The 25,983-nt window shown below is 37.4% G+C and overlaps 1 protein-coding gene across 7 annotated transcripts in view; it reads right to left on the bottom strand.

Annotated features, from left to right (window-relative positions):
• Positions 1 to 5,931: 5,931 nt before the first annotated feature.
• LOC122827262 (gamma-aminobutyric acid receptor subunit beta-3-like) overlaps positions 5,932 to 25,983 on the bottom strand; it is a 111,721-nt gene continuing 91,669 nt past the window's right edge. For 5 of the 7 annotated variants that reach the window (XM_044110015.1, XM_044110013.1, XM_044110019.1 and 2 more), the window contains 5 exons: positions 25,378 to 25,515; positions 19,291 to 19,443; positions 14,635 to 14,882; positions 14,237 to 14,305; positions 5,932 to 9,921 (listed from right to left, as the gene is read on the bottom strand). In XM_044110015.1, coding sequence (XP_043965950.1) covers positions 9,550 to 9,921; positions 14,237 to 14,305; positions 14,635 to 14,882; positions 19,291 to 19,443; positions 25,378 to 25,515 — 980 coding nt within the window. In that variant the 3' untranslated portion in view covers positions 5,932 to 9,549. The remainder of the gene's footprint in view (positions 9,922 to 14,236; positions 14,306 to 14,634; positions 14,883 to 19,290; positions 19,444 to 25,377; positions 25,516 to 25,983) is intronic. The other 2 variants (XM_044110014.1, XM_044110018.1) reach the window with 1 other exon arrangement.

Genomic DNA, 25,983 nt, shown 5'->3' with positions numbered 1-25,983 from the left:
AACAACCATTCTATGACAATAAAGCAAAAAATAAGCTATCAATTTTATGTAATTTCCTGATTGCAAAATACTTCTTCCAAGAAAGCTGATTTCTTGAAATAAAGACTCCACTTAAATTCATTTTAGGATGGGAATGCCTATAAAACCAACATGAAATAATAAAAGTTGAACGTAATGTCACAAACTGATGCTGAAGAAGAGAACAGGAATGTGCAATTAATACAAAATCTGGTTAAAATCATCCCATTTATGGGACAAAATGTGAACTTTCTCTAACTAAACATGTAATTATAGCAGCTACGGCTCCCTCTTTTAAATAAGCAACACCATGAGAAACTGGCAGCCGCTAATTAGTAGGAAATGTAAAAACAGACAATTAGTCATGGCACACGCCTCCCTTTGTGTCTGCAGATGACTGTCTGGGTGTGTGAATGTGGATTTGGGAAGACAGTGCAGTTTCTGCAAGCTGCAAGTGCTTGAGTAGTCCAGCAGGGTGCAGAATAGACAAAGTTATTTCATTTTCATTTTTATTAACCTCTACTGTTTTCTTTCCTAACTATAGAGTTTCCAGACTGATAGTTTTCTTCAAATATGTAGAATATGAACAGCATTAAGTCTTTAAGAGATCCTCACTCATTTCCTGTTGCCCATAAACAAATTTCTCCAGATTTTCTGGAAAGCACAAAGATTTTATATTTTATATTCCACTGTATCTGTATCTTTGTAAACAAAAAAAATATTCTTGTATGTAGAACTTAGTTCTACATACATAAACTTACGTAGCCAAATCTAACATCCATACCTGATTATTTTTTAAATAAAGTTTAGTTATTTTTTGTCTCATGCGACAAATGCATTGACTTGTGACAGTAATTCATCATATCTGTGTTAATCTTTGCTAATAAACAGCTGCTGCAAAGCTTGCATGTGTTACTTTGCAATTCATGTTTAATTCAATTAGCTGAACAAACGCTAATGTAGCGACGCAGTCATGTTCAATTAAACCCAACATTAATCAGGCTTATATTGCCACCGCTAATGTGGAGCGAGACTGTTCCACAACTTTCACAGCATTGTGACAAAACAAAACTGCATTATAATCACCACATTGAGAACAAGTCAGTATTCTCTTTAATGTGTCTCCAAAGAGCTTGTGTTTTTTTTCTTCTTAACAATTACTGCAGTGAGGAGATGCAAGTCGAGACATGAGTGAGTTGTTTCTGGGTCATATATAATAAGGTTTCTTATTCTCTGCAGAACTGAACATTCGGGGAATAGCCCTTTAAATTCTTAATGACGTGGCCCTCTTCAAAAAAAGTTATTATTTTGTCCAGATTTACTGCAGGACAGTTGGTCTGCGGAAATATTGATTTTTACAGTGTCTGTCTGGAAGTTAGTCTTACAAACTAAAATCCAGGTTATAATGCATGCAAGAAACGAAATAATAAGCAGCAGAGTGTATTAGGATGAGTGAAATAGATAATACATTTCTGTTGCTGCTGTATATTGAGCTCATAAAACAGAAATGTTTAATCAAAAACTGCATGGAAGAGTCAATGTATTCCCTCTAGTCTCAGAGACAGTCTTTTGATGCCGAAACAGATTTTCTTTCTTTCTCCATCAATCCCTCCTCACTCCTACTCTCTCCCACGCTCCCTCCATCCCTCACCATGCTGCCATCGAATTAGAAGAAAGTATGTCAGCTTGAAGGCGGGAGGGAGAAGTGAAGTAAAGAAGACATCAGAAAGAATTCATTCAGCAAGCGAGTTTCTCGGCTAGAAACACGGGGCTGAGTCGGCACCGCCTCGTGAGTCTTCAGTGCTCTGGAGCGGTCATTTCGGGTCAGCCATTGTGGTTCAAAGTTACCTGGGTCTGTCCGGTTAATACATGCATTGATTAGGGGCCTGCCACTCATTTCCAAACAACTTCACCATGTCATCTAACCTAGTATTATGGTGGTCAGCTGTAATTGATGCAACCAAAAATTATGTTCTCTGCTGTGAGAATGTCTGGCCAAACTCAGGATAACGGGAAGAACTTTTTTCACAGCGCAGTTTATTGAGGAAACATTCAGATGTTTTGAATGTTTAGCATGCGTGTCAAAGTTATCTGGTTTTCTACAACGAAATTTTAAGATTTAAAGTAGCTGTGCTGCACTCTGGCCAGTTGCATAGCAACAGCAACTTTGAGTCAGCCATTTCATCATACACTACATATTTATTTTAAAAACTAAACAGGGAAAGGGATACATTGTTTTCAAATCTAGACAGAATTTTGTTGGCTGGTAGCAAAATATAACTCTGATTTGTTGTGGGCGTAAGTTTAGGGTCAAGGTTCAGCTTGCCTGGTAGTCTGTTAGTTGAATTACAGTATCATGTCTTGGTAGCTTTGCAAATGTGCCATACTCGTTGCATTTCCAGACAAATAAATACATTCAGTTGTTTTGGCATACAGCTGAAAGGTCACATATGTTTCAGAGTCCAAATCTTTCCTGACCAAACAGTACCACAAAGTCCAATGTATAAAACATTTCTTTATGTTTTGCCACATTACCACCTGCTGCTGTGACCTAATTTCTTTCCTCTCTGGTGCTGAAAATTTGATAGAATCTGTCTAATTCCTGGCAAGCAATAAAAAGTAACAAACCAATAACCACAGAGCTCCAGAGCACGTCGTGTGCCTGGCTTCACTCTCCCTCAGGTCATACAGGCTCTCCTGAAAATCAGCAAACCTTTTGAGACTTAATCCCAAATTGAAGTCCTCCGTTTCTGTAATTTTTCAGCAACACATCCCTGTGCTTTTATAGCTTTTGAAGCAATTGTAGAACTAGCAGAGAGTGTCTAATGATGTCTCAACTGCTTGGCCTTATCCGTAGAGTTTTTTTTTAAAGCATCAAGATCAATAAAATCAGAGTGAATGATGGGAGACAAAGAGCTTATAAAACAAACAATTTCTTTTGTCTGGATGACCTTTGGTTGGCTTAGTTTACTGCCCCTCCCGAGTGTTTTTTTTTATTAGTGCCATGGCATCTCGCTCACTAGGGGTCATCAATCACAACATCCAAGGCAGCCTCTCCACAACCACCATGCCCTGAAGGAATACTCGCTGTAAACTGCTTGGATGAACTGACTGACTTCATTCATCTGTAGGCAGGTTTTCACAATCTCTTGAGGGGATCCATCTTTACCAACACAGCAAAAGCAACTGATAAAGAAGAAGAGTAGGAGTGTTTTTTTTTTATCCTCTCAGTGTACCAGATGATCTGGGGACATCATGTAGTGTATTAGAGACAATTTGACAGAATTGTAAATCTTAACTGGATCATTTCCAGCAAGAACAGTTTGTACTGGAAGAAGTTTGGAAACAGAAAAAATATTGCCTGAATTTGCTTTGATAAACCTTTCAAATCCTTCAACATCCTTCTGAAAAATGTACAGTGGCTTACAAATGTGTTAATATTCCTAAAGCAGTTCTTCATTTTGTCATTAGATAGCTGCAAAAAATGCTTTTTAGGCAGTGCATAGTTGTGAAGTAGAAGGAGGATGTAAAAAAAGTAGCCTTCATTAGTATCCAGTGCCATGTTTTTAACCTCCCCAAATAAAATCCAGATCAATCAATGGTGTTCAGAAGTCAACTAATTAGTAAATGTGTGTCATTTAACCACACTAGTGTGTTTAAAATGAAAAAGCACAACAGACAAGTCAGAGGTAGAGCTGGGAAGAAGCAAGGTTATAAAACATTATTTGCATGTAGGCAAAATTATTTTTTGTCTACAAACACTTTGTGCACAGAAAACCAAGACTGCATATCCAGCATCATCAAGAACTAAATCCTAATGAAATTCTGTGGCAAGACTTTAAAAACACTGTTCGGTCCCTCTCCAACAGCTGGATGTGCAAAGCTGGTCGTGAGACTCTCCAAAAGACTTTAACTGCAGTGAAGGGCTGTTTACAGTAAATTACCATTTATATAAATCATACTCAAGTTCATTTTTTTTCCAAGGCTCTTCAATTGAAAGATGTCTTTCTTCAAATTAATCCAACCAGACTGATTTTTCTGTGTCTGACCTCTTGTTCTGCTTTGAATTCCTTCAATACTCTACTGGTTATTTATTTGAACAGCAGCCACACTCGCATGCTCCCACACAACTGCTGGGCAAAGAATTTGCTCATCTTTACTTTCATGATAAACGGTGTTGTACATCATCAGGCTGGAACCTTGAATATACATTACACACTCCTGAGATTTAGAAATCTATCAAGAAATACGTGCAGGGAACTCATGCTTTAGAAAGCCAGGGTGGGGTCGAAGTGCCAGGGTCAGCATTTTCCAAATAAATATTGTTAAAAAAATAAGATACATCTTCCACATTGCTTATGGGGCTGTGGCCACAAGTCACTCAAGAGGCATACATTTAATTCAGTTGAATTCGTACAAATTCAGTCGACTTCCACTCAGTTTTCCCAGTGGTTTCGCAGTTCCAGCTTGACAATATGACAAACCGTTTTGACAATTTCTTAAAAAAAACAGAGGCAGTTTACAGAACTGTTTTGTGAAAGTTATTTGCTATTTTTTTCATGTCACCTGGCCTAGCCATGTAACTACATGCATATATACATGCTGCAAGATATATTTGTTGTGGTTTTATTTTATAGTCTGTACATGTGTGCAGTTGTCAGTAGATACAATCAAAAATAGCTTGGTGTTAGTCCCCTTGGTGGCCCTGACCTCCTTTGAATGGCCTAATTATAACCATTAGCTTTAAAACTGAATATTTTCTTTTGTAAATAGACCTTACTCTCTGTAGTGGCAGCATGGTATTTCCTTCCTTCTTCACTTTGCACCTGCAAGTTTTCTTTTCTCAGCAGGTTCCCTAAAATATACAACTTTACACCAGACAGATTTAGTAAACTACATTTTTTACTTTGATTGCTGCCAGCCTACAGCATACAATGGCTGAGTTAAAATAAATTTGATATGGAAGAAGGAAGATCTGTATAATAAATTTCATGGGGAATATATGTTCTTAAGCCCAGAAGGTATTGTAAAACTTTAATAAGGCTATAATAAAAAAAAATAAATACTAATAAACATAATTTTGTATCAGTAGAGGATTTAGAGACACTTAGTTGGCTCCTGTAAAGTGAAGCATGCTGTGAAATCTGAATATTAATTAGCAGAAAATGCAATCATCTATCAGTTTTCAAACAGTGTATGGACTAAGCACAAAACAGGCAAAACAAATTGTACAATGTTTGCAGTAGGAGCAACTTGACTGAGTTACTTCCCCTTGGACAGTTGAATTATTTCTTGTTCATTGACATGTCTAGTGCAACTCTGCATTGAGTTGCCTTTTATTTATCATTTGAAGCAACTACGTAAAACAAGAAACGTTCATATTCTAACAGTCAATAATAACCTCCATATCTTTTTTTTTTTCTTTTCCACAATTTATTTCACCATGGAACTACTGTCGCCTTACACACAGTCCCTCCGGTTTACATTCATGAACCTTTTCTTATTCACATCAAATATCTTTCAAGTGGGATTTGCCAAGTTCACCAAAGTAAAGTGTCTTGAACTGTCACTGAGATGTTTTGTTAGATACCAACTATACTTTAGTTGTGTTGATTCCAGATTCCGTAAACACATTTTTTGCGAGGAGTCCTTTGACTTACACAGTCTGGCATTGTATTGTCATTTTATACACTATAGGCAGATAGTTAATGGCGTCTCATGCATGCTCGCAATACCAAATGCACAGGTACAATGTATATCATTTATTTCATGGTATAACATGATACTCTATTGAAAAAGGAGAAACATACAGATATACAGTATAAATCTAAGCCTACATACAGTTTGTGGCAGCACAGAACATTTCACATTCCATTATGGGACCAAGGCCATACAACAACTTGAAGTGTTTGATGGCTGTTTTTTTTTTTTTTTTTTCGTTTTTTTTGTGTGGATTTTTTAAAAGTTTAAAAAAATTTTTTTTATTTTTATTGTAGGCTCACGTGGCATAGAGTAATCTCTAAAATGAGCAGTTGGCAGCTGTTGTCATAGAGATTGCTAAAAAGATCTTCTGGAAGTCGTTCCAAATTAAGAAATGCTGCATGCATAATAAACAAGTTTCTAGAGTAGAGCTTATAAAGTCACAATTTCACTTTGTATTTTGATGAATTTAGAACTCATACAATAACTCATTTTTAAATCTCAACACACAACCCAAAAGCAGTAGTTTAAATCACAGAAGACTTTCTGCCTGGAAGATCTTTTTTTTTTCTACATGGACAGCAAAATTGTTTAGCTTTGTTTTTCCAGAATGAAGACTGAAATGTCTTTGGACTAATTAATTCTAGGAATTTCACAACCTTTGACATAGAAAGGGATTTGTGCCATAAAACATTCAATAATCTTATTTTTCTGTGTGTTTGTACAGTAAGTATCAAATTTAAGAGGTAGCCGGATCTCATACAAAGTCAACTGACGTTTTTCCGATTCCCAAATAAGTTGGACTCTGTTGGAATGAAATCTGGTAACTTGAGAAGCTGAGCTTTTGTGTGACTCCTTGAGGTTTAAAAAAATGCTCTTAAAAGTTTTGTCTGGTCAAATTGATGCAAAAAATTAAAAACTCCTTTTGAATTGTCAAGACACAGACTTCTGACAAATTACTTCATTGGTATGTGTTCTTCCTATACCCCCTCTACACAGTAGAAAATGCAACTCTCATTTAGGGCCCAGAAATCAAATTGCATTTGTGCTGTGACAATCCAAGTACTATACATTCAGTTGTTTGTCATATTCTAGACTGTACATGTTACAATTATTCTTTTTTTGTGTGCCCAAACTCACTGTTCTCAAGTATTTTTGTGTTTTTTTTTCATCAACACATATACTCGCACATGCACAAAGCGAATGTATGAACAGGAATGCTGTGAACGTGCACAACCAGGTTGTAACTGATTGCTTTGCGACCCTCTGTGGAATCTTACACAGTTGGTCAGAAAGAATCAAGACAGGGGAGCCATTTTTAGCCACAAAACTATTACAAGTTGACAATTTGTCCAGAGCTCAGCAAGCAGCGCAGAAAACAAATGGCGTACAGAAACTTTTCAAACTTGACATTTCCGTGTCTATTTTTTTCATCCAACACATGCAAAACTAGTTTCTGCCCTCATTTTTACTAATCACTTGCAATGTCAGAAGGGGTGGGTTACATTCTAATGGAGAAATGATGACCATGGCTCATTATCCTCTCCCTGAAGAATGGATCTGATACATTCAATGCTAGTATGTGCTTAAAATTACCCGACAGACTGGTTATCACGGGCGATCTTCATGTTCTGTGAAATCCATTGGCGTCACTTAGCAACAGAAATGCAAAGCTTGCTTTTCAGTACATACAGTAACTGGAGTGAAACTTCAGCATGGTCGGCTGATACAGTGGCATGCCACACCCTCTGGTAAAGATGTGTGCAATCTTTTTTTTGCAGTTTTCTAATTTTATGGTAATAATTTTACAAAAATCCAACCTTTAACTAGAGTACATTTACAGAGTGTGCAAATCCGGTCGTTTCGGCTCTGCCATTTCTTACAGGCCATGTGGTGATATGTACTTGCAAAGTCGATGTCTTGTACCAGCTTGGTATAAGTAGATGGTAATGAAATGGTTTGTTTACAGGTCCTAAAAAGTAAAAGAATAGGACAGAATAGATGTTTTAAAAAGTGAATAGACTTGAATTCTTTGTTTTACATGTAGAGTTTGGTAAGAATGTTTGGGACTTTCAGTGGGTCTGTGAACTATGGTCCAAGTAAATCATAATTCTGCAATAAACACACAAATATGAGCCCCGTATTATAAATAACTGCGTCTTTCATTCCAAGTCAATCTGCAGAGATCACAGGAAGATCACAGGAATCGTGTGCTTTCAGAGCGTTCAGCTGAGCTGGTGGGACTAAAGAGGTGTGGCTTAATATGGCACCTGCAGCATTCATTTAAGTGTGTTAAGATTTTCATGGAGACTGTTCTAATGAGTGCATAGGCACACCTTACTCCATATATTATCTGTATAACACAAACACTATGAAATCTTGTGGTTCCTCTGCTCTGTGTGCACTAACAGACAGGAAACTGGCCAAAGATGCTTGTACAGTGTTAAAATTAGCAGTAACAAGAAGTGTAGTAAAAAGAAAAAGGAAACTAAGAACTCCACAGATGAACTCAAATGTACTCATTTTAAAGGCTGCATTTTTTCCAGGTCTTACTGTGAAATGTTGATACAACAAAATATGCATTTATTTTTAAGTGTTTTTAAAGATGTTTATAGAGCTTTCAGTATTTGTGAAATATGCTCTAAGTTAAGAATGTATTCATAGTGCTCAGACATGCTCCAAAATGGTTAAGATGCTTGACTTGTGACATTAATCCTCATCTCTCCCCATGAAATAATCAGACTACTGGGAGTCAGTGACAATGACAAAATTAATATTTTCATTTTTGGGTTGAACACATAGTGTATGTATAGACATATATACACACCTATGTACAAAAAAATTAAGTAATTCCACCCTACTGTCACAATAAAAGAACTGTTCTTCAACAAAGTAGGTTAGGAAATCAAATAAATACCTGAAGACAAAGAGTACAAAAATATCATAATATTTTATGGGTTAAACAGTAACTACTTTGCCCAATAGGGCCATTGGCAGTTGTTTCAAATAGAAAATAAAAAGCGCTTGCGAAGAAGTATTGAAAATCTGAGTGCAATTTTGTCATGCAATTACATAACGTTTTGTTGTAAAATTGGGAAAAAAAAACGGCAGTTTTATTCATAAATTGTGCTTATTTTCCTTTTTTTGTCCCCAACACACTCAAAAATGGAGAACCTGAGACAAAAATCATCCTGAAGAAAGGATTAAAATTATTTTGCTTACCAGATCAACGTATACTAAATTGTAGACAAGAATATTATAAACACTCTAAATACACGTTATTCTGTTTCTGTAAGAGTTTTGCCTGTTCAACAATGCCCAAGTACATTAAAAATGCATAGCATTCCACTTTTAATGGATTTACTGTAGATATTGCCTGCACCCGATCAACTTTTAGTTAAAAAATCTTGACTTAACTGCTTCTGCATTGATTTTTAAAATAATATTTTTTTAAAAGTTGCTGGCTTTGTATTTTGCTATTTACACGTTATCAATAAGTGTGAAGATTGGGGAAAAAACTGTCACAAATCCAAATTACAGTACATACTTTCAAAAATAAAAAGACCTCAGTGCTCGAGATTGAAAGACTCCAAATATATATATATATATATATATATATATATATATATATAGATAAAAAACAATTTTAATGAGAACTTGGTCCAAAACATAGCAGTCTTTGTTAGATCAGTTTTCTCTTTTATCTTGCTGTGTTGCAGTCTTTGACTCAACAGATTCCATCACGTATAAAAGCAAGACAGAAAAAACGAAATGAACAAATGAAGTGAAAGTCAAAGTCAAACAACGACAAACACCAAAAAACAGACCTGATCAGACATAGTAGAGCCAGTAGATGAGGTTGAACAGCGAGAAAACGGATGGAAAGATGATGCGAGACCAGCGGTCAATGGCGTTCACGTCCGTCAGGTCGGGGATTTTAATTTTGAGCTGGGAGGACCGCCTCCGTAGTCGGCTCCTCTTCATCTGGGTAGAGCGGTCCAGAGAGTGGCGGCTGGTAGAGCGTGGCCCTACCCCACCGCTCTGCTTGCGGTATTGGATGTTTGACGACGCCGAGCTGTCCAACTGTACCATGGACTGAGAGTTTCTAATGTCTGCCACGCTGGTGGTGATTTCACCTCCTGCAACTTCATTGTGGATCTCTAAGGTTGTCAGCAGGATGTTTCCATGACCATGGGGTTCCGCCTGAAGGGATAAAAAAGAGACAAAATGTTAAAATAATGGATGGAAATACCTAAACTTTTAGAGCGTTATTGATTTGTGAACCTGGTGGAGTCCAACACACACTTGAGAAGGCTTGACATGCTGAGAATGATGACTCAGCTCTTGTTTTGGGCATACAAGATTTGGTTTGCCTTTAAAAATCACCCTCATACTTCAGTGGTAACTCCACTACATACCTTAGTGAACACAGTCATAGATCTATTCCAGGTCCACAAAGCACTTATAGACCAGATAAGCATACTCCTATAACCCCTTCAGCAATTCCTTGAGAGTAAAGACCTGACCCACTGCTCCATGGCCACATTGTTGTTTCCATTAAGACACATCTAATGTCTCAAGTCGCAAAAACCAATACAAACTTGACTAGGATTCATGCTCTGAAGAAGTGAGACTGGGACCGAACAAAAAGTTCTTCTTGATTTCAATGCTATTTTTTTTTTTTCAATGTGACACTAGCTGTTCTAGTGTGAATTTCAACAGATCACAATTAGCCACACCCATAGTCAATAGCTGAGAAAGCTATTTGTCTCAAGCTTGCATCGTACACCAAGTCAAATCCGGGTTGGATCACATTCACAACATAAGCAACTACTCTTGAGTTTATGTGGAATCAAAACCATCTTGGATTGATGTGATTGCTTCTTTTACATTTACAGAAAATAAATGTAGCAAGGGGTAAATTGAACCAGAGTTTATCTTAAACAGACTAAACACCTTAGCTCTGTAAACATCAGAGCATGATGAAGACTCCAGCAATACTATTTGGTCTACTTTATTACTAAACCAACACATTTCAGCTTTTGGACATGATCAGGGACATTGGGACCACAAGCACAAATGCATTGATCTACTATTAAAGTTATTTCTTAGGACTTCAGGTGTTGCTGGAGTCTTCACCTTATTGGATCTTTGATCCTCTCCATTCACCTTGGGAATCGGTGAAGTTATGTCAGAAATCTTTTAGAAAACACCCTGAGACACCAGCTATGTTACTAAGATATTTTTCAAATGAATGTGTCATTCTCCATCTGTTTCTTCACTGAGATTAAAAATGCTAAATACTATAATACCAAAACCACACTAGCAGGCTGTGATAACATTGAAATTAACAACCTTAAAAACTCAAACAACTAAGTCACTGAACTAAAGCAGTTCTTCTGAAACAATTGTTGCTTGTGTTTTTAGCACAAGCAGCAGTTAGTTTCGCCGTTCCTCTCAGGCATCAACTTTTTGAGAAAGTTCTTAAAGTTTAAATGAAAGTTAGGCTAAAGCAAGACAGATGTGGAAATAAAATATATAAATAATTCCACTCTGGTGATTGTAGCTACATTGTGCATACACAAAGTAGGCCACATCATGGTTATGAACTCCAGGCATTTCTGCTTGACACAATAAAAAGTTAAAATACCCATGTTAGAGTGGACAGGACGTTACCAATATGGAGAAAAGAGAGCCAAAAATGATTCAGTGGTGGCCTAATTTTCCAGAGTCTTAATGATACTCGCTGCAGATAACAGAATCAGTTTCCCTTTGGAGCTTGTTGTGCAGGTATGCTATGGTATTTACAGAAAACTTAAGGGAATGACAAATAACTCTTACTTGGTTTGTTAGCTTACAAAACTACCCAAGTGAACATAAACTCCTGCGATGCTCCAAAAGCAATTACTGTTTTATATCTCTCTCAATAAGCCTAAAGCCATTAGAAAATTGGCGTATATTCACTGAATGTTTCTATGAGAATTTCTGAATATCAAGGTAAAACCAAAGAGAATTCAAATTTTCATTATATTATTAAATAAGTCTATAAATGGCCAACCTGTCATCTGGTGCTAAAGTAACAGTGCTTCCTGTCAAAACAAGAAACTGGGATGAATGAGGCCATAAGAACAATGTAATGGTATCAGTCCCTATTTATAGAGTCACATCAATTTAAAATAAATAAATAAATAAATATTCAGTCCCCCTCCTACACAGGTTTATATACATATCTTTTCTTTTGAAAGTACGTGACTTAACGGAATATACACATCAAATGTAACCTCTTTTTTTTTTCTTTTTTTTAACTCATTCTACAAACATATTAACAATAATTTGTATTCCAAGAAAAGATTTAGGACACTTGTACTAAGCAATTTTAAGTTGGAATGAATATGGAGGTAACCTGATTTAGTCCTCCTCAGAAACATTTTTTAAAGTTATATTTTATATTGTAAAATATATTTTAATCAGTTTTTATTGCTTATTTTCATTATTTTAATACTTGTAGTGTTGCTGCCATAGAATACTGTAATTGCTTCCCAGGGATGTTTATTCACCTCAAACCATTGCCACTTAAGTTAAAACCACATCTGTTCTGTCTCTATTGGATTTGACTGTTTTGGCTTTCAGTCAAACATTTATTTAATAATTAAGCAGTAACTTCACAATTAATCCTGGCAGTTTAAGCAGATAATAATGGAGCTACATCTTTGTCACATTTGCATTTCCCCAATTTTCCAGCAGCATGCAGTGTCCCCCACACATCTCTTTCTGCAAAAAGCAAAATTCTAAGATGTATCATCCACTAAATGCTTAGATGATTACCAAGGGCAGAGATTTCAAGGAAAGCAACATTTTCATTTTGCTCTCTTTCATTACAAATACAGCAAAAATAGTAGTCCCGTTTCTGAATAAGGTCTGAAACGGGACTATTTCAGACTTTACTGCCACCTTGTGGTAGTGCTGGAAATACATTTTGGTCAAGTTAAATGTCAATTAAATAAACTCTTTTATTTTGTTTACTTCATGGGCTTTCTTAAAAACTAAAAATTACTTTCTATCCCTTTGATAATATTGATAAAAATATAAGTTTCTAGCCAGGATCATTTTTATGTTACCATTAAGAAACAAACTTGCACACTCCTAATAACTGCAGGGAATCCATCTTGTGGGCTAACAACAGTAATTTCTTGATTCTTGTAATTCCAGCCTATAAATACATTCAAAACACACAAAAAAAATACAACACCATACATCATAATCCATGCCTATGATGGGCGTTCCACAAAACAGATCAACAGAAATGAAAAGTGCAAATTCAGGTCTTCATGCAAATATAGCAACTGGTGAAGTCCCACATTTCCATTAAAGTAAAAAGAAAAAAAAGAAAAGAAAAAGTTTATTTGTTGTTTAAAACTTACCCCACTCTGGTCTAGTTTGCAAACGTGCTTTGCAATTCATGTAACAACTAGGTAACTATTATTGAAATAAAAAAAGTTATAAGCTGCAGGCTCTCTTTGGCATTATTTTATTAGACAGTGTTTTACATTTTTCAATAAAAGCTACTAGGTGTGAGTTTCGTATTATTATTTGTAGTCCAAACTTTTGCTTTGATATAAAACAATAGAATTTTGTTTATTCCACTAAAAGTTGACATCCTCAATCTCATGTTGGCCCATAACTAATATTAACAGATGATTGCATTCATTAAAAAGAATACCTCTGCTAAATATGGTTTATTTCTTTATCAAAAGGACCATGTATATCCTATGCACTCTGAGAGCTTGAAGCTAAATAAAAACTTTTAGGTGAGTATTTTAAAAGTTTAAACACATTTATTTCTTATACATTTTACCCATATTATATAGTAAATGTTTCCCAAAAACGACTAAAAAGAACATTTGTTTGTTAAATTCGGTTCTTAAGCTACACAAATACAAAGACCAACCAAGTCTAAAAACGTCCTTCATGTTTATACCTCCAAAGGAACATATTCTAAAGTACTTTCTTGAGGAAAAACAAACTCCTGCAAAAGATATTAAGAAAATTAATCTGGGACTGCAACTACCCCATAAGGATGGTATGGGGTCTTGCTGTGTCTCTTATTGTGCATATAGATCATTACCAAGAAGATCATCAGTAATTTCAAGTGCAAAGAATTGCTTGATGAGGGACCTCTGCAGTGACTACCTACTGGAAGTCAGACTGATTCACAATATTCTTACATGCGTTGTGATAGAAATGACCTTCACTGATGAGTTCAATGAGAAAGCCTATACAAACAGCATGCATTAACGGCATCGGACACACCAGTTCCCACAATGTAAGCATGAGCATCACTTCAGTGAATGTCATGGAGATGTCTGTTCTTGCTTGTTTTCTTCACATGGATATAGAGATATTTTGCACAGAGGCAAAAGACGGATATTAACCACATCCATGTTGGCTGATGGGCGATGGCGGAGTTGACTTGAGGATATTGAAGAGCCTCATTTAAAGAAAATCAAGAATAACTCACCGAGCGTGAGTGGCGAAGACCTTTAACCTGATTGGACCGTTTTAGGGACGCGGTCCTACTACCTGCCTCCTGAGGAGATGAAAATATTCAGCCACATCTGGGGACAAATGCCTGGAAATTGACTTTGCATGTGCCTTCGTGGGTTTTTTTAATGAACACCAAGGATACTCAGCAATAATGAAATACAGTTTAAATAATCAGGATGTTTGCTTTTGCTGCTGATTGCCATATTTATGCATCTCTTTTCAATGTCGGTTATGGAAATTTCGAGGATCTTAAATGTCACCACCAAAATTATCCCCAGTGAGCTGTTTTTAGTGAGTAAATGCATAACTTTTTTAAAGTTTACCCTCTGTGCCCAGTAATGTAAAGTGTGTCACGGTTTGGACCAAACTTACCCTTGCTGCGTCGTACTTGGCCGCTCGCTCATTGTTGGCCTTCTCTGCTTTCTCCGCCAACTTCTTCTGCATCTGAGGGCCCCTCCCGAAGAAGATGTAGTTGACAAAGGCGTACTCAAGAAGGGCCAGGAAGACCATGACAAAGCAGCCCATTAGGTACATGTCGATGGCCTTGACATATGGGATCTTGGGTAGCGTCTCCCTCAGGTGTGTGTTGATGGTGGTCATTGTCAGCACCGTGGTGATTCCTATGGTAAACAGGGAACAAATGTATTTTTCCCCCAAAAAAACAAAATAATTGACAATCAACTAAAACAACTTCAAATCTGAATATTAAATCTGTAATAATAATTTTCCTAGACATCCTTTAAAATATTTTTCCAACCTTAACCAAGAATTATGTAACATATTTCTACCATTGGTAGCCAGAGAAAGAAGGGACGGAAATAAGGAAGGGAGGACAGATCCAGAGAAGGTACTTTACAAGGAAAGGAAAATAAAAAGATTACAAAAAGAAGGAATAGACAAAGAAAGAAGAGACAAAGAAGGGATGGAAGGAAAGAAAATGTTGCAGAAAATATAAATATTTTCAATTGTCATTTTTTATTCATATCTAGTCCAGAAAATGACTGAAATCAGTTTCCCTACCTTTCCAAACTATATAGGAAAAGTACAAACAGCAGGCAAGATAACACCACCTTTCTATTATTTCAACTAAAAATAATTTGCTAAGCGCTTTCATCTTTGATCTTAGGCCGCTTGCATACACACAATGGAGGTGGGTGCTTCACTTCAGCTTCATTGAAATTCAAAGGTCTCCCTCAAAAACATCCTACTGCCCCTCGGTCATCCAGCAGAAATAACTCATTAAAATAGTTCTGCCTGTATCTACCTCCCAGCTCCTGCTAACCTTACCCCGTCAGGCTACAAAATGGCTCTCCACGTATGAAGCACCGTCACACGTGGCGAGTTTGCATGATAGGAGAAGATGCCTAAAAGTACATTTGGTTGACACAAATCCACATCAGCCATGGCTCTGGAAAGGTCAAAATGCAGCAGCAAGAAGCGGTTACCAAACAGAAGATTTGTAGAAATTATCTTTTCTTCCACTCCACAATTATTAATTACTTTGTCTCTATTATAAATTATTTTATTGTCTCATAAAATCCCAATAAAATACAATAAAGTTTGTGGATTGAACAAAACAAAAAGTAAAAAGCTAAACTCATCAAGTTCTGTCTCACACAAATATCAACATTGTTCTACCCAATGAAAGTATCTTCTCTATTCCAAATATAAGACATCACATCTCCTCTACCTCATTTACTGATATCGAACATAAATGGAGTCTATCAGCAGCGCCTCTGCCCGTACAACACACACAGACATCACTTTTGGTGTTTGGGTGTTATAAAGTACAGAGAGGAGACAGGGAACAGTCAGGGGTTGGGAGGAATGAGCAAGATAGCTAAGGTCAATGTAGCTCTTAGTGAGATTTATTGGCACATTACAAGCTTAGCACAGCACACGTACACATATGTGTTAGTATGAGCGTGAGCGTACACATGCTTCATGTCTAAGGCACAATTGGACTGTGCCCTTTTTGTGCTCAACAACAGCCTTGTTCTTTATAGGTGTTCTCAATGCTGGGCCATTACTCTCTGTCCTTTGCTCCCTCCCCCTTTTCTTCTTGTTGCTGCCTCCCTCAGTCTCCAATCGGACAATTTAATCAAGGGGCCGAGAGCCGGTGGGCTGAGCTGCTTTTCCATCACACCGCTGTCCTGTCCGTGGAAGAATTACGACTTCACAGCTCTTCTTTTTCCATCTTTGGTCTGGTGTGTCCTTTTGTTCTCCTCATCGACCATTTTTCTCTTCTTCATTCCGCTTTGGATCTCCCCATCACTTAGTGGTGGATGGCCTTACTCCCTCTACTCACATGTCCCCAAATCTCCTCTTCTTCTTTAACTGCTTGAACAAAGGCACTCAGCAATCAAATTTCCTTTAATCACAGACCAGTGTACCATTAGCAGCCCATCCCGACACTATACAGAGGAAGTTTCATGTTGCATGCAATAAAGCAAGTAAATTAAAAATACTGGTTACTCGGAAACTTGAATTCATCACTCGCAGACAGAGTAGCTAGAAAAAAAACAATTTTGCTCATGCTTAATGGCAGCTGATGTCACAAAGGGTGACGCAACAAGTTATAAAGTTTGGGGTGGCCAAGTTGGTTTGAAAATCTTTTTCTCCCCTAATAAGTGAAATCATTGTTTGAAATCTGGTCTTTGTTTTTACTCAAGTTATCTTTGATATGAAAATTAGTTTGATCTGGAGCATTGTGTGGTGTTGTGGAGTGGGCGCCTTATGTACAGAGGCTTGTCCTTGAAGTGGCCATCCTGGGTTTGGTGTCCGACCTTGAGACCATTGCTGTATGATTTATCTGGTAACTGTCAATGAAGACTGCTAGTACCAAGAGAAATCTTATTTGACCTAAAACATGTAAATGTGACAAAGAAACAAAAATGGAAATAAATGCTGAAGGAGCCAAATGCATTTCCACAACATTGTAAGACTTTAATTACATTAAATGTGCCCCCAACTTACCTCCACAGTTCATATTGATCCAGCCCTCATTCGAGGGCCATGACTCTGGGAAACAGCCAGCAACCATTTAAGGGTGTGTGCAGGTAATTTGTAACTTAGCAATCCTTCAGACTTGCTCAGGAAAATGAGATCCCTCTTCAAACAATTCAATTGTTTGCCTGCTGCCAGCTCGAATTGATTTCCCCTCCAATCATTACTCTGCTCTTACCAGGAGGTTGGCAAATGTGAAAGAAGAGTCCACGCCACACACACACATTCTTTTTTTACAGTCAAGGTACATACTGGAACCTCACAATAGTCCATCTAAGTACTGAGTGGAACTCCGGATCTCTCTCAGTTGTCAGGCTTTAATTGATTATTGCTAGTATCCATTCGCTCGCAAAATCAAACACTCCAAGGCAGATGATAATGACCGGATATTGCATGCATGCTTTAACGAAGGGAAGAGAGAAACACTCACTTTCAGATAACAAACAGCGCTAGGAAAGATATATAGAAAGGCAACACATCAGGGTAATGGATAGCAGCATGCTTTTCAAAAAGCAATATGATGAGTTAAGGGCATTATTGCTCCATTATCTATCCATATTCATGTGATTGAAGATCCAAAGGAGCAATCAGTTTACATAGCTGGCTTGCACTATTTATGTCCAGAGGTCAAGGTTTATTACATGACCTCCTGCTGAGCAAAAACAAGACATGACACACCAAGGTCATCAATGCAAGCATGGTTGTTCAGTTCATTATCTAAGGTTAAACTGCTATATGGTTTCTCAGATATGACATTAAGATGAGTCACTGTTTGAGGTTTGGAGGAATCTTCAGTGTAGAAATATTAAGTTTAGGTTTGAGCTACATAAATATTACAGATTTTCAACTACAATGAATGATAGCTTCAGTATTAATCTCTTTAAGCTTATAAAAAACAAATATTTCCTTGATCAACTTCTCGAAAAGAAAGACTGAGATCTTTGGAGACTAAATCAATATCAAAGAGGACCAAAATATTTGATTCACAGCTTCAAAAGTCTTTCATGTTGACAGTGGTGTTACTTTTTTTCAATGGATGATTTGGTAGCTCACAAAGATTTCATCCCACCTGGGGGGTTCTGAGTGTAGCCATTGTAGGAAAACACCATTTTACACTGTGGATTGCTAATGATGCTGTAGTCATTATCTGATTTGAACTCACCTCCATTTTTCTGGAGGTGAAGTTTGTAATCTGCACTGCATTTCATCACCTCCAATTGGACGTAAACCTGAACTTGATTGAAGAGCAGAAATAAGGAAGACTGTGGATGTTAGCTTCTGCAGTAGCTCTAAAACAGTTTTCACTGTGATTATTGATGTATGTGAACGTATATTTTATGTTTTAACTACTAAAAAAGGCGGTTTAAAATCGTTCTTAGGTATTAGCACATTTTAGCTATTTGTTGCCACTTGCAGTCTCTAACCACAGAAAATACCAGTTGTACACTGTATTTATAATTCAGCTCAAGATTTTTGATATAGGTTTCTTGGTATTTGGGCCACCTGAGACAAAGAATTATGAAAAACAAAATATGTAAACTGGTCAAATTAGCCCTGAGTTACGCTACATCGACAGGAGTGAATAGTAATTAAAATCAGTGAGTGCACTATTCCTGCAGGAACTGCATCTGGATATGGTCATTACTCATGTCTTGCATCATACTGACGGGATCATGATGATTAACAGCCAACAAACATCCAGCTGCAGCAGGTTTACTGCTAATATGAGCACTTTTTAGCAGTAAAAGCAATCTCTTTTGAGATGGTGGTGAGTGACTATGGTTTTTTTAGTGACAACAGCAAACTACAGACACAAATTGTGACCTAGTTTGCTGCTGTCACTCCACAAAAAGAAGAACCAAAATAGCATTCCTTCAAAACAGAATTACAGGTTTAACCCTATGAGCTCATCACGAGGTTTATTTACTCATTCATGAAAGGATACACTCAAAAGCACATCACTTTCAGGAGGGATCGACAAGGCGGAACTTTGTAGTTTGAGGAAGTAAATTGACTTCTTACCAAGAGCCACCCTGGCTGCAGATGCATCATAGTTTATCCAGAAGGATACCCAGGATAGGATGGTGATCAGGATTGATGGCATGTATGTCTGCAAAATGAAGTAGCCGATGTTCCTCTTCAGCTTGAAGCTCAACGACAGTCGAGGATAGGCACCTGAAACAAGGGAGAAAAGAGAGAGAAAAAAGTACAGCATCTGAAATATTTAGTCAAGAAATAAAATGTATGAAATAGCCTGAAGATTCTCTGAGAATGAAGCTAATTCAGAACGCATCACAAAAATGATAGGCTTACCCTGAAAACATCAAACTTTGATAGTCTGAGCAGCAAGAAGGGACCCTTGATGTTTTTGTTTCAGTTTCCATGGCAACACAGACAGCATGGGCTGAATTTATCACCATGGTAACAAGTATCCCCTTCAAAGCACTAACACACATCAGCTCTTCCTCACACAAGCCACACATAAACACAAAAACACTCAATTGCAACCCTATTTCATGATGTGTCACTATGTTCATATTCTGTGGTAAATAAATGTGACCACATTTTGACTTTTCAAGGAATCATCCACAAAACCGCTGAAAGAGTCTCCTACCATTGTTGTCATCCATTGAATTCAAATGTGAGCAGTGTCTATGCATGTGTGCGCATGAAATGTTAACATGAATTATATGTGATTCCTCAGCAATCTCGTGGCATTGTACCTCTAGATGGGCTGCATGTTACTCCCACTATTCTTAGCCGTTTTTCCATTTTGGTTTCATATCACAGGAGAAGTGGGACCCATTATGGGGTAATTTCTGCTCTCTGGGTATTCAGCCAAAGCTACTTGTGGTGAGCGTGGGTCCACCAACTGCACACTTGTGTGTATGGCTGGAAAAAGAGAGAGCCACTAGGAAAATATTTAAAAAAAAACGATCCACTTGCATCTCATTACGATTCAGCGCCTGGTGTGTGCAATAAAATTACAGTGCAATAAAAATGACTTGGTGTGATTTTAGAAAGAGGCCAGGAATCAAATGTTAGGCACTGTAGCTTCTTGTGTCAGAGTTCAGACTTAAGACGTGACAGAGACGGATAACGTCTGGCTTTATAAGTGAGCAGGATTCATAGAAATTAGTAAAGACATTTAAATTGGGAACTCTCAAAACTTTAAGGAGCCTAATCAAGTTCAGGCTCATGTCTTTGGCCCCAAATCAAACTCAAGTCTTCAGTGTTTGATGAGCATGCAATGGTTACTTTCCAAGTGTTTGTCCCTATAAGTCTTTGAGGGACACATCTATATGTCAGGCCCAACTCAAAGCTACAGCTAGCATGAACAGATTATTATGACTGCGTGACAGTCACAATTTCCCTGATCAAGCACTCTTTAATGGGAGAATGTCCACACCTCTGCCAGGGCTGAGGTCATAAAACCTGGAAGCTCCTTTCACTGGCATGTACTGTAGAGGAACATAGCATAGAAAACATGCAAACCGTGTAATAAAAAAAAAAAAAATGAAATTCTGATTTACTTTTAGTTTTTCTCAGGTTCAGCATTTGGAATCTGGAATCATCTTCATGCTGTTTTGTTGTATTTTTCAAAATAAAACTACCACTGCAACATTATCTTGCCTGTATCCTGTCTGTGGTTTGGCCCACGAAAACAAGCAACTATGATGCAATCACTTATGTTCACTCACTCTCTTATACTGCTTCAAAATTAGGATAAATATAAAATATTTGCCATAGCTATATTGGAAAATATTACAAGTCTGACATTTTCTATAGACAGTTTGCTGTTCCTCTCCAGCTTCTAAAGCTTCCATGTTGATTTCAGTAAAAATCCAGTAATCTGATCGACAAGAACAACACCTCATAAACTATAAATACTCAAACAATATTTATCTTTTTAGACAATCCTGTTATTTTTAGCTCCTAAATAACAGCTCTGACAGCTTGAAAAGAACCTAACAGATCATTTACATATATTACAGTGTGAAAATAAAAAAAAGGACAGCCACACTTCTTTAAAAAGCTCAGTTTACTCTTCCAGTGATTCAGCTCTTGTGGACTGCATCTGACTGGAAGAGAAGCCAAGGTGGCTTAAGAAAAGAGGAGGCCGAGGTACGCTGGTGTGTAGGTGTATTACAGTTCTGCTTATAACGGCTACACCAAGCAACATCAGTGAGTGGGAGGAACACCATGTGTGAGGCTGAGAAAGAGAGGGAGGAAGAGAAAAGAAAAAAAGTAAAGTTGAGCTGCTGCTGCTGCTGATGATGTCTGTGGATGGATTGGTAGACGAGAGAGCTGCAGGTTCAAAGGTGCTTTTTGTCACTGAATGCTGAGGTAGTCAGTGTTACAAACTATAAAAAAAAACTATGCTGTATTCACCAGCAGCTTTATTTTTGATTAAAATTTGTGGCTAAATAACTTATACTTATAATAATAAATATACTATCTAGATTCATTATGTAGAGTGAAATATTTTAAGTTTTTGTTACTAGTGATTTGAATGATTATGTTTTAATGAAACCCCTAAATTCACAGTTTCAGAAAACTTGACTATTCTGAAAAAGTTCAACTGTAGAAAATCAGAGTCACATCCTAAATTGGTGCCTAGAACACCAGCAGAGGTTTAGATGGTTCTAAATTGTCTCTCTGTCTGGCTCAGTAGGCTGCACAGTTATAGGGAAGACTGCTGACTGTACACACAAAAGGTAATTGCTAAAGAATCTGGCTGTTCATAGACAGATGTATCCAAACACATTCATTGAAAGTTGAGTGGAAGGAAAACATGACCCAACAATGCAGATGAGGGTCGCTGTCAAACCAATATGGGCTTCCATGTTACCTCAGTAGAACCACAGTCTGATCACAACTTGTGCACTTTTTTTCCATTTCTTCCTTCCTCTCAATTTTCCTATAATATGATAGTACAATTTAGTAACGGCCTTTTTGTGCTATGCAGTTACATAAAAGCCTTAGCCATGATCATAAAATAAGGGGGAAAAAAATGCTGAATTTAGTAACATCCTTTGATTTTCTATCCATGAATTTGAAGTACTACTTGGATCTTTTGTTATTATTGGGGTGTTTTACATCTGATAAAACGAAAGAATTTGCAGGAATATTTCCTGCTCGCGGTTTCAAATTATGCAAAAATGATCAAAAATGGATATTAAATATTTAAAGCTCTTCTAGCTGTCTAAACAGAAACAGATTGCAGTTATAAATCTGATCATATCTGTGACATGCAAAGCTTAAACATGCAGTTAAATGTCACCAAGCATTGCCTGTTCACCCGTGCATTTTGCATGTGGCCACGCAGGCCACGTGTACACACACAGAAGTCAGTGTTTGTAGAATAATTGATGCGGCGTGCCTCATTGCACATAAATATGAGATACCCTGAATCCTGGTCTGTTATTTTTCTTGTCAGAGAGCAGGATAATTGGCATCAGAGCACACTTTCTTCAAGTTGGAGGCAAATTTGCACTGAAGAAAGCTACAAAGAGAAGGGGGGGGAAACAGTAAAGTAAAACTGAAAGTGACAGGCTGAGTTAGAGAGCGAGAGAAAAGGAAATGGAACTAAAGTCTGGCTTGTAGCACATGTAATGGAGGAAACCTGATCATTAGCAAGGAAGCCAACAAGCTTTTGATGTGCTTCAAGCAGCAAGCGCAGCAGATCACTGGACACTAAGCTTCAATGGTCTCCACCCGCAGGGGGACAGATCGCTTCTACAAACAAGCGCACCCCTTCTCACCCGCTTAGGCACATTCACATGATTCTCCCAAGACAGGCAGAGGAGCCCCTGTACTGTAAACAGCTTGGGTAGAGGGTAAACGTAGAGTCACAAACACAGAGTGGAAATGATTGACAACCTTGATCAACAAATAGATGAATAAGTTAAAAATAGCCAAAAATCTCACAAAAGACTGATTTAGTTTTGCAGCTCTTCTCAGGGCGAGAGTGACTTTCTTTTCAGCATCAATTCTGCTGAAAAATATTTCTAAATGTCAGCTTTTATGTTCCCACCACAGCTCTGGAGAAATTGCTTCTCCGATCTACTGCTGCCGTTGGAAAAAAGGGAAAATAAGTCCATCACAGAATAAAAATCTCAATAATTTAGGACTTATACTGGCACATTTAAAAAAAAGGAAAAAAAAGAAAGTTCAGCATGTATATCGACTGAACCCCCTCAGGGAAACATTGAGGCATTAATTACAACATGAAATGTGATATAGTGACCGTTTTTCACATGCAGGAACCTGACAAATTGCCCCTTATGTGTCGCCTTCCTTTCTAATTACTGGCCCAAAGAGATGAAGCGCTGGGAAGAAAATCGCTATGATCCTATAAATAAGACTGGAGGCTGTTATTTTGCAACAACAGCTAATGACAACAACAATGTCAAAACATTTACAGGCTGCATGAATAACCTATTGCACAAGCTTTAAAACCCCCCCAAAGCCTTTAAGTTTTATGAGCTTTACTCATGTGGTAATTTCCCATCAGTTTTCTATCTGCTGTGGCATTTACTAATCAAAAGTGGGAGGGGCCTTTGTTCTCTGTTGACCAATCAGAACAGAACGCAGCTAAAATTACAATGCATAATTAGTTTTGGTGTTGCATGTGTGAGTGAACATAAACACAAACAGAATAGGCTGCAATAAAAACACGCAAGTCCTCAATAATGTACACTTTGGAAAATGTGAATATTAATGTTAACGTTTTCTGTCAATGTTGAATTACGCAAACAGAACCACCAAACTATACAACTGGAAGTATAAAATATTAATATATATGGACTAGTAGAGCATGGAGTATATTTGTCCATACTGGCTGCTATTGGGTGTCTATTTGGGAGTCTGTGTATGTGCTACACAGAATTAATAATTTAAGAAAGTCAGATCCAGCGCTCAACAAATTGAACAGGAAGTAGCTATCTTTTAACTTTTTTCCCTGAAGGTTGGCAATGAATTAAATGTAAAGATCACTGCTGAGTTTAAAAATCTTGTATATTTTGAATTGTGTAGAGAAAGGTAATTCATCTCCAAGACCGATAAATCAAGAAGATATGGTGGAATTTTAAGTAACGCAAATCTACTGCAATGTAGAGAAAATAGGCGATTTTACCTCAATTTGTAAGAATTGCCTTTGTAAATGCCTTTAAAGTCTCTTTAACAGAACTAGAAAATTTAAATGCAACCACCAATTATTCTTCGCTAATGGCATACAAAAATATTTAAAGTATGAATGTTTTCATAACCTCAAAGTGTGACGCTCACAAGTTTTGTCTTTGATGAACATTTAATAATTTAACATGTCAACATTGCATTATCAGTAACAGGACGTTGAAACAGTCATGGAAACGACTGAATCATTTATTTCGATAAACGAATCATATGAACTGAGCTGCTCACATCAGATCTTGATAACTCTGTCAACGCTTTCTTCTCATAAAAAAAAAGAAGCTTCTTTTTAATAAATAAAAGCACTGATCCATTCTGCCTTTGGTAACATGTGAGGCTGGTGGCCTTAGCGACCACAACCGTTACTAGCAATTTGTTTTTAACACACCAACATCAGTTCTTGGCTAGCTTTTTCAGCTTCACCCACAAGTTGCAACTATAACAGACGATTACTCAAACTGGCAACAAGCCCTGTCTAATTAACATGACCTCGTAAGCTACATTTGTCAACAATCAGAACAATATCAACCTCATCAATCCTGTAAAAACCATGATCTCGTGCAGTCAAGGACTACCGGTTGTAGAAGATGTTTGTTAGGTGATTCGTGTCTGTTTCAGTGAAGAGCCACTCCAGCAGGCTTGTTCCAACAGCAGCTACTTCAGGGAAACTTCAAAGGCAGATCTTACCTCATTTCAACCCAATTAGAGGCACTGACAAACACAACTGTGGCTCTGAGGATTTAAGATCAACCCATCAAGCTTTGGCATGCTTGATGGGTTTAATCAATTGCTGCAGAAATTGATTAAATTATCAGCTGTAAAACCAGCAGAAGTGTAATTTATAAAGCCTTAACCTCATATAAAAAAAAATACACAAATATTTTAGCTCTTTATGTATTCGAGTTCAGCGATTACCTGTGGAAAAGACTACATTTCTGGAAACTAGTTTGTAGTCAACAATGGAGAACTGCGGCAGCTCGATCCGCGTCACACCGGTTACGGCCGACTCGCCTCCCTTCCAGTAGAACTCGATGTCATCTGTGGTGTAGCCATCTGCAAGAGAAGAAACACGAACACACCAAGGTGTAACCATCTGTCAAAGCCATCGCAGGAGACCAAGATATGCAGCGTTGCTGATCGCCCAACTGGGCTGTCATTCTGGAAGTGGACAGAAAAAGAAAAAAAAACATGTTTGAAGGTGCCTCAAAGAAGCAGACGTTCCTTTAAAAGTAAAAGGCTTTATAGATTTCTTCAAGAGAATGTAATTACCAGTTAAGGGTCTTACACTAAATTAGGTCAATTATCACACATATACCACACTTTCTACACCTAAAACCATCTTAGAGAATAATAAAAACCCTATTTCATGTAGTACAGATATTAAGAGTTTCTAAATATTTCAGAAAATAATTTGATTTAAAAAATATTCTTAAGAGGGACACTTACTGGTATCCAAGACAATATCTTTATAATATCTGCAACTGAGCTTGTAGAAAATCCCTCAGTGGTTGTGTGGTTATG

The sequence above is a fragment of the Gambusia affinis genome, linkage group LG24 (assembly GCF_019740435.1).
Source record: "Gambusia affinis linkage group LG24, SWU_Gaff_1.0, whole genome shotgun sequence".
Classification (NCBI taxonomy): domain Eukaryota; kingdom Metazoa; phylum Chordata; class Actinopteri; order Cyprinodontiformes; family Poeciliidae; genus Gambusia; species Gambusia affinis.
This window is presented reverse-complemented; position numbering and strand designations above follow the sequence as displayed.